General features: G+C 41.2%; 1 protein-coding gene across 2 annotated transcripts in view; it reads left to right on the top strand.

Moving 5' to 3' along the window:
* The first annotated feature begins 5,684 nt into the window (after positions 1–5,684).
* lekr1 (Leucine-, glutamate- and lysine-rich protein 1) overlaps positions 5,685–10,257 on the top strand; it is a 58,648-nt gene continuing 54,075 nt past the window's right edge. For both annotated transcript variants that reach the window (XM_031861210.1, XM_031861209.1), the window contains exons 1-2: positions 5,685–5,766; positions 8,674–8,777. In XM_031861210.1, coding sequence (XP_031717070.1) covers positions 5,763–5,766; positions 8,674–8,777 — 108 coding nt within the window. In that variant the 5' untranslated portion in view covers positions 5,685–5,762. The remainder of the gene's footprint in view (positions 5,767–8,673; positions 8,778–10,257) is intronic.

Genomic DNA, 10,257 nt, shown 5'->3' with positions numbered 1-10,257 from the left:
TTCCCTCCTGGCCATTGAACATTAACTTTTTAGGGGTCTTGATTTTTGAGGATATTGTGCACCAGTTTGCATATTCAAAGTCAAGACAGTGGAGCAGAAACCGCCGATCCTGCTGACAGACTAAAAACATGCAGCTCAGATTAGAATTTACAAGCAGGGGATAGGCATGTAGATACTCTGTACTTAAGCCTATCCGTGAGTATCTTTCCATGCTTGTGTGCGTGTGCGTGTGTGACGTGTGAGAGGCTCTATCCGAGGTCATTGTCTCTGGGTCCAGACGGCTCCGACTCAGGTTCTCAGTTTGGCTTCACTAATCTGCCTTAATTATGTCACACAACCAGCTCACTCACAGTCACACACATACATTGACTCCCTGTCTCCTTGACACCTTCTCCGTTTTCAGTGCATGTGTGTGTGTGTGTATGACACAGTGTTACCGATGCAATGGGGATACTACACTGCCAACACACAGGTCAAAGTACCCACTCAAATGCCTTCGTGACTTGCCATATAGTAAAATGGGGTTTCCACTGCGAGAGTCATCCGCTGCACACATCACACCCATCTCCCCCGTCCTGCCACTGTGACACATATCTTCCTTGTGCTTTATCAGCAGCCACGCCGCGGGGTGTGTGATGATGCAGAAGATGTGTGGGCATCCTAAATCCAGACTACCTGACCAGGTTAATGAAGGTTCAGTTTAGGGGGAAGCCCTTGCTGTAAAAGAAGATATTCTTTTGACACACACTTTGGGGACTGTTGTTAAGATATAAAAAAAATGTTATGGGCTGCAAACACTGAGTGATCCAATGATTGGTTGAACTCTTAAAGAAGAACTGCTGTTTTAGCCATCTTTCCTATAGGTAGGAACATTATACTCACCAAATTAATGACTGAGGTCTGGAAATCTCACAACAACATCACTAAAGAAGGTAAAATAGGGCAAGAAACATGAGCAGTCAGACGATCATACAGGTTGGAAACAAATCCCCAGAACTGATTTTGGAAGAGAAAACAGAAATTAATTATTACCCAAACTGTAAACATCCATCATGCTTTACCTCCAAATATATTACTTTAGATAATCTGACTAAATTGTTGGCTTGTCTGATCATCTAACTGCTCCAGTTTCTTTCCCTGGAAGACTATATCTCAACAATTATTTTCGTTAAAACAAAGAAAAATGTCCAGTCCTGTGAAGAAGAGACCCACGCTGGTATGAACCAGAACGATCCTAAACTCAGAATTGTAATGCCAGATGAATATGTTTTATTAGTTACTTTCCTATGTCCCTATTTCTCTTTCTTTCTCCTATTTTCTCCACTGTGTAGCAATCATTATATTATTACACATTACCCTGGCGTTTCTGCAAAATTATCATCATAATAAAAAATAATGGCCATGGGGTTCATTTGATGCTCAACAGCTGAGCCGGCAATTTACATCCTTATTGTTTTCACACAACACTCTTAAACCACTCCCTCTGCATGACTCGTTATGTGAACACATAAAATGTTTATCTTTGGTTTTGAAACAAAAAATACAGTTTCATTGAACAATAAATCTAAAACTAGAAAATAGTTACACTACCACTGTAATCACCATTGAGTATGTAAGTTCACATTTGTGTGGCGCTTTTCACTCAGTTGCAAGGCACAGGTTCATTTTTGCTATACAGCCTTAAACATGTTAAATAAAATGAAAAGCTTAATATGGTTATGCCAGTTTTATTTAGTTGTTATTTAATAAAGTGTTTTCATATCAGATTCTGCTTTACATTACATTCTGCTCACTGTCGTTGACACTGACACTCCTCCATAAAATAATCTATCAAAAACATGTCGCCTTTTTGACTTTATTGTCATGTGGAAGTCTTTTCATGGAAGTTTGTAAAATACATTTTCAGTTGTGTTTAAACAGCGGTGATCATGGTGTAGGTCAAAGAAAAATGAAAAGTAATATAATTCTAAATGAGGGAATCAAAACATAAAATGAACCAGTGTTTAGGTAAACAATGAATAAAATTAGGTAGAAAATAATTGAGTTAATTTGATCAAACAATCGACTGTCCCTGAATGCACCTTCTATTAAAGCACATATATTTAAATCCTCAGGCATAATGAAGAGTTATTCTGAATTGTGGTCGGCACTCATTTAAATTGCAGTGATATATGTTGAAGTGAACTCTATTTAACCCATAGCAAATGTATTCAGAAGGCAGGTTGGCCTTACAGGACAAACCTGTTTCTTTTCTTTGTGGGGCCTTCGGCCTGTATGTCAGTGTGTGTGAACCCCACTGAGCTCATTAAACCGTTAATATCGCTGTCTTCCTCTTCACAAAACCTGAAATCTCACAAGATATTGCATGCTCAATGGCTGAGACACACAGCACTGCACATACACACACACACACACACACACACACACACACACACACATACACAAACACAAAGCCTCGCAAAGCTTTTCTGACTAAGTGCGTGCCTGACTGCTTGCTTAAACACACACACACACACACTCACACAGACGCACACACACACGGCTGCAGCACAGCGCTCTTATTTAAACTGATGTGAGTGCTGTCACGACATCTGACTAGTCCTATTTGTTCCACAGAAGCCTTGGCGTGAGAGAGCAGGGTCACCCCACTGGCTCTCATGCAAATCCATTCAGCACACACACGCGCACACACACACTCACAGACACACACGCACACACGCTTAATGGTCCTGCAGATAAGCAAAAAGACAGAGAGACAGACAGGCAGGCATGCAGAGAGCCATGTAGAGATTCAAGCAGAGAGAGACGAGTGGACAGTAAAACCATTGGGCAGAGAGCCGAACAAACTGAAAGACAGACGGACAGCAAATAACAATAAAACATTATGAAATTGACAGTTATCCTGAGCTACTCCACTTAATAGTGGGCTGGTCTCGCAGAGTCAGATCTATCTCCACTGTGCTGGCCCCACAAATTTCATTATGGCATAAGGGGAAAAAGGTGGATGTGCTTGTTTGTATTTCTTTAAACCAATCACAAACGTAGTAAGCGCAGCTAAGCCACAGGATGAAGCAGCCACGCCCATGCAAAATAGATAGCTGAGATAGAGAAAGGGGAGGAGAATGCCATGTGAAATACGCGACAATGCCAGACTAATACCCATAGTCTAAATCTGGTGAGTGCAGGGAAAGCGGTGGGTGGGTTGGACTGTTTGGGGTAACTGGATGAGTGACAGTAGAAGTGCTTGTGTCACAAAAATGATATCATAATACAGAAAAAAGTAAGACCTTTTAATTCCAAAGTGTGTGTTTGTGTGTTCTGAGTGCTTGCGTTCTCCCTTTGTATCGTCGGTCACAGTTGTGTCTGTGCTGGTGCTGCACTATCTTGTGGGGATTTTGGTGAGTTAAACCTGCATGGTTGGCCATTGGATTTGTCCCGCATAGCCTAGCCCAAATATGTCAAGCGTGACAATATTAGTCATTGCATGCCAAAAAAAGAATAGTGGGTCATATTCACCCCTCCTCTCCCTCTTAAATCCGTGCATGCACACACAGACACACACGCACTTTCGCCTGTCGCCCCTCCCCTTCCCCTCCTTCTCCTTCCCCTCTCTCTCTCTCTCTCTCTCTCTCTCACACACACGCACGCAAGCACACACTCAGCATGCTTCATTATACACTTGCCCACACAGCATAGCGTGCCGGAAACAGACTCAATAGATGCCAAGCTCCCGGTCCCTGCAGGCTCAGTGCCCCTAAAACACTGGATGCACCTTCCCAAATTAGGTTAATTCGCTTTTGCCACAGAGAATGCCCAAAGTACAGTCTAGTGGTCCCACAAACCATTGTGACGGAGAAATAATTAGATTATTTTGGGGGGAAATTTCAGCTCCCATCAACTATTAACCTGGCTGTTCAATAATCAGACCAGCTAAAGGGAAATATATATGAGCTTTTAAAATCATGACAATCAAAATGTTATGATAACACTGATGTAGATACTGTATATGCAATCAGACTATTCTGAAAGTAGGTTAGACGTTTTAAAAAAACCATTCAGTAATGTATATGTCACAAAGAGAGCTCTGATGAACTTTACACATGCCGAAATTATTCTATTGTCTATTGTCCATTGTGGTCCAGTTCAGTACTGCTTTGTGTACGGCGCTGCATTACAGTAAATGCCTGCTACTGCTCTTTTTCCTATGCCCTTATCACAAGGGGTATTTGAGGATATGACCGGTTTCAGAGAGGGGAGTGAGACAGAAAGAGGAGGGGGAGTGGAGGCAGGGGGATACAGAGAGAGGGCTTGTCTTCCCCCTCTTTGGCACAGTGTGGTGCAAGGCTTGATTACTGTCTCTGCCTGAATCCATTTTTCCCCCTTTTGTCACGTTCACCAATTTCTTTTTTGTGCTGCGGAGGCAGATAAACAAGCACGGAAGGTAGGCTAGACTTGAGTGGGCGAGTGCAATTTGCATCAGAGCAACTGAGTCTGCACGATTCAGTGACGGGTCCAGAAATAGCATGAACATGCATCACAAATGTAATCATAGCAAAGAGTTCTCTCTCCCTCTCTGTAATGGTGGGGGGGTGACATTAGCCCAGATTAAGACACAGGTTTGCTTTGGTCAGCCACAGAGAAATGAGGGCAATTATATCATCTAAAAAGGCAAAAATGTCTGTCCAAAGACATTTACAAACCAACCCTGCCGGCCCTGCGGGAATGTCTGGCCGTTATTTCAAATTACTTCTGAGGCAATGAATTAAATGCACACAGCCCAAACAGAGCATGCAGCGTGACCTATGCATGCAAGCAGGCAGAGCTCAGCTGATGTGACTTCAAGGCCTTGTCTGCCTGCGTGTTGTACACAATTGCTTATTCATTCTCTATTATTACAAACAAAAATAATGATGTGTACTTTAAAGGCAAACTTATTCTCACAAATTGTATTTGAGTCAGCTTTTTTTGTGTGCGCTTCTGGGAAGGCTCTGACATTTTAGAAATTACACTTGTCAGCCATTTACATAGAACTACATCATAAATATATTAAGTTACGTGAGACGATCAATATCAGTTTCATCTTCTTGTAGCTTACTGTAATGACTCCCCACATCTCAGCTGTTAACTCTGTTTTTGCAAGTCATGTTGCCACAGGAATGCCACTTGCCTGTTCATGTCAATCAGGCCCCTTCCTGCCATGCTATGTCTCTGGCTGCCAAAGCATAAAATTGAAGTGATGAGCATTACCAACTGATGATTCCATCCCCTAGGACTGACTGGTTGAGGTGGTCGTGGCAAGGCTTAACTTACTCAAGATGCCAACTTCCTCACCAATGGTTGATGAAAATAGAAAACTTTCTGAGGTCTAAAGATGGTCCAGGGTTAAGATGGCCTGTTAGGGAATCTTAGGGTATTCCCCTCTGAGTGGCAGCCATATCCTCCTCTAATGGGATATCGTTTTTATTTGCTGTAACAAACTGAATTGAATAATTTAGCAACATATTGTATGTGGTTATTTGTGCACGAAACACAAACCAATGCTCATATTAAATTCATTATAATGCTTTTATTTTGGTAGGAAAATAAACTTCCTGTGCTAAATCCTGCTGACTTGACACTGAACGTTCCACACTGCGTGGCTAGACTGCGTCGTAGCCATAACAACAGCCAAAGCACACGGGTCGTGTCAGGAAAAAATCAGTCAAACATTTTAGTAATTCAATGATTTGTTTCCTACTTCACTCCGTAAGAGACTGTTGACTATGGGTAGGTAAAGGTTTGTTCTGTTTACGCATCGATACAAGTCCAAACAAAAAGCTTCATTCGTGCGTAATTGTGGTGGTAAACGCTACTTTACGCGTGAGTCCGCACTGATTCGTTTACAGTTTTTGAGAATAGCGTCATTTCATTTCCGACTCAGTTTCTTTTTTTTGTTTGTCCCTCTTTTACTAAACAACCCTCCAGCAATGCAGACTGTTTGATACATAATGTTTACTGTGCCTGCGTGTGCGCAAACCTGCACTTTTGACACAATGCACATCGCAATTAAACTAATGTAGGGACTTCATTACAATGTGTATGTCATTTAATAATGAGTATATGTAACTATTCAACTCCATTGTAATATAGATGATATGTAATCTCTGCAATGTAGCTTACATTAAGTAACTTAAATCTGCTTTCTAAGGATGTATGTATAGGCCTACACTGCCATTCACACAGTTTGCAATGTTATCCATGTATTTGGAAATGACGATTGAAAAAAAATGTAATTCTCTGTGTCCGGGGATAAATATAATAGTTATTCTTCATATTCTTCTAGTTGTTAGATAACACTATAACAAAGCTTCATGCTGCTCACCTTAAATAAACAATTGTCTTGTGGATCAATGACATCTAACTATTTCAACCCCATCTGCTTCCTTCAGGATGGGGTCGGTTGGGGACATTTCTCCATCTTGTGTCCTCCCTTCCAGAGTAGCCAAATGTTTTTTTCCCCTTCAGTGCTCCTGAACTACAGGCCCTTATGAGTCTATATGTTCGTGCATGTTTCCTCTCACGACTTAGGCATGCGTCCATGCAGAATAGATGAGTTTATGAACAGCTTGCCTCTCTCACATTAGACTGATTAATAGTTCAATCAGGGCTAAAACGGACAAAATGTCATGGGGGAACAGTTGTCATGCAAAATCAGCTCTTTATATCTGCGGCCATCCAAAAGGATAGGCCTGCTTAATGCTGTCACAGGGCGTTACTAATTTATTTGTGTTGTGTGAGCCAGCCATTGAGGATCTCCGCCGTGTTTTAAATGCAGAGCCTAGAGACAGTAGGGGGGCAATCAGGCTATTAGCGTGCGTGAGCATGAAGCTCTTTGACTAGGCAGGGTTTTATATATCTGCACTGGTGTGTGAGTGTGGAAGAGACCGAGGGAGTACACGTGCTTGTTTACATGCTAGTTCTTGAATTATTGGTTTGTGTGTCAAGTTAAACCTGCTTGACTTTGCATGAGTTCTTAGATTGGATGTGCATCTGTCTGTGTGCTGTGTGGCCAAATCCTTGTGTGTTTGTGCTGTACATTTCCCTGCGTGTTCTCTCACTCTATTTCCCTCGCATGGCCTGTGGGGGCATTTACTGTCTGGCATGCAGGCGTGCACAGGGAACCATCTGATAGGAGAGACCTTTGGCCCTACGTTGGCCAGAGGTATTTAATCTGAGGTCAAGTGTTGAGTTGGCATGATGCTTTTCCCCTCACTAATGGTGCACTGATAGATAAACACCCTGAGAGCTTGCACACACAGCTATAGACAGACAGAGGCTGCGTTAGGCTCACACTGTTCTCCTCGCACGACCTCACTGGCCACTATTGCACAACATGGGAGAGCTGGACTTTCCTTGGTTTGCAACTAAGAGGCTGAGCATAGCACAGGGTACACAAATAAAAAATGTTCTTGATTTTGTGGATATTTAACACCCTTGAAGGTTGAATCAGTCCTTCCGTCGCCCTGCAGTGGAAGACAAGCTAATATATGGCGTAAGTCAAAATACCCTTAGCTGTAAAATGCAATAATCTACAGTCTATAAGCTTAATGCCATGAGCTTGACTGATTAATCTATTGAATAGATTGTACAGCAAATGGGTTTAATATGGTGGACATCACGCTAAGGGATTTGCCCTTACACTACCTCAGAGGCTAAGTGCTATTCATCAGTTTAAAAGTGCCACCCACTTATATCATGAAAAGAGTCAAATTGTCCTGGGTAATATTGGGAAGAACACATTGTCTTAGGATGGTTGTAGAAATACTTTGGTGTCAGGATTATATTTATTTTAGAGTGATTAGGAGGCATGTTTTCTTTTTACACACTTTCTACTTGGTCCTGAGGCTGCTACTGTTAGTCATTGTGTTCTAACTTGAAAGGGGCTGCATTTTGTACAAGAATCTGGAAGTTAATTACAGAGAAAAGAGAAAACACAGGGAATCACCCCACAAGAGCTCAGTTTAGAAGAACAGATAGAAGAAAATAATACCTCTGAAACAAGATCGTGTTTCTCCCTTAAAAGCTTAAAGTCGGGATGAAATAAAAAAAGCCTTTTTAACTAACTTCAACAATCAATGCAAAAAATCAAATCCAATCTTTCTGTAAAACAAAATATGACGTGTGTTTACTTTTGCCAATACTGACCACTTTCAACCAATTATATAATTTGAATTAATTCCTTCTTGTAACTGTACACCGTTCAAATATTCCTTTATGGGAATACGTCACAGTACCGAAGCTAAAGATGCTCTAAGCTCCGTTTCACTGGGACTTTAATGTTTCTACATTAGTTTGCAGTAGAGCCAAAACAATTTAGTCAATATATCAACTACTTGATGATCAACTAATGCCAAGTTTGATGTTTTAATTCATTATCAATTAATCATTTATAAAGAAGAAAATTCCAAACATTCAATCATATAGATCTTCATCGTAAATTGATTATTTTGTGCTGTCTCCCAGGCCTTGGGAATTTGTGAAGTTTTGTTCATATTTCTGACTTTGTATAGACACAATTATTATTCCATTCATTAAAAAGCTAAAAAGACAGATTAATCAGCATTCAAAATATGCACAACACACACCAAATACCATTTCCAGTGTAACTAATCCTGCTGGTTTTCTTGTGTCTAGGAGACGAGGAAAGATCTATGGAGGCGGAGCAGGAGGGAGAGAAGGAAATGAAGATGGTTCGTCAGTGTCCTCCGATCTACCCACTGCCCGAAGAGATAAAAAAGGTAGGCAGTTCATGTTTCTGAAAACCCCTGGCAGGTACTTGTATATTTTTTATTTGAAGTTATATCTGAACACCAAGACTCTCCTCCCAGTGGAACATATACACATAAAATCATGTTCAGCACACACACACACACACACACACACATTCACTTTGGAACCGTACTGTTACCTTTCAAAGCATGCATGTTAATGAAAGACCATATTGCCACAACATATGTTGTTAACAAATGGGATTTTTTACAACCCAGAAATACAAATGCATATGTTACATCCTGATGAGCGTTTCAACACTGCTCTCTCTCATTATGCTGCAGTAATCCATATGATTTGAACAAGAAATGGGACAATGTCTCCTCTTTGAATCTTCCATCTGTTTTAAGATAAAGCACATAGGCAGTAACATGGCAATGATGGCGTGCTGCTTTATATGCTTGTCAATGTCAGGTGGCAGTTACATACGTATTGCCATATGATATACCATATGGTATGAATATAAATTAGCAGGGAATATGGCTTCCTTTGAACGGAAAGCATACAGGGTCTCTAAAGCAGTGTATTCTCTGTTTGTCAAAGGAAACTATATCTCCAAAGACCACGTTTTCCTCTTTTTTGTCCACGCTGACGCAAAATCATTTTTCACATGAAACTATTTTGAAAAGGTTCTTTTTATATGCCCTGACATACGAAAATGTTCTGAGCACACACAAAGCAAAGTAATTAGACTAAGAAAATGGTTTGGCCAATAGTTGTAACCAGTAGTTTATCTTCCCATTCTGACTGTCACTAAACGAGTTTAGAGTATTTTCTACCGTGGTCCTTAACAAAGTTATTTAATTTCTCATGTCTTTGGGGAACCCAGCCAACATGGCAGCACTTACAACAGTACCTTTGTATATATCATCTCTTCCACATTAGACCTGCAGGATAAACAAACGGAGCAGCTGGCTGGGTATGAGAGGGACCTCTGTGATTGCTTTACCTGTAGCTCTCCAAAAGGCTCGGAAGGCTTTTACAATCTTTCCACTCCCACACGTGGCAATGTCTTTTCCCAGCTCTCACTATTTACAGAAACACAATGGTATCATAACCAATAATAATAATCTAATAATATGCTCAGCTATACTGTACAATATCAATTACATTTGGTCTTTTGTGACCAAGTCAACATAGCATGACATAGTGCAGCAAGTTCACAAGGGTAAGATTACTCAATGGATCAATGAGGCTGCTCTCTGCGCTCTGCACTCTCTTCCTGTCTCTCTCGGTTCCCGTGTCTGTCGCTCTCGAGTCATTTGTGGAATTTCTCATTGAGGCCAGTAGATGGCCGTGAACAATACACCCCCTGGTATTATCTGAGGGTGGCCTTTCCATGCTCACCTACAGACAAAATCCCCCCAGCCTTCCCTGAAAGTCTCCTACAAACACATCACAGTGCACACACACCTACACACACACACACACACACACACACACACACAC

The sequence above is a fragment of the Anarrhichthys ocellatus genome, unplaced genomic scaffold (genome assembly GCF_004355925.1).
Source record: "Anarrhichthys ocellatus isolate YVR2014 unplaced genomic scaffold, GSC_Weel_1.0 scaffold24, whole genome shotgun sequence".
NCBI classification, from domain to species: Eukaryota; Metazoa; Chordata; class Actinopteri; order Perciformes; family Anarhichadidae; genus Anarrhichthys; species Anarrhichthys ocellatus.
Note: the sequence above shows the minus strand (reverse complement) of the source record. Positions and strands in the feature narration are given on the sequence as shown.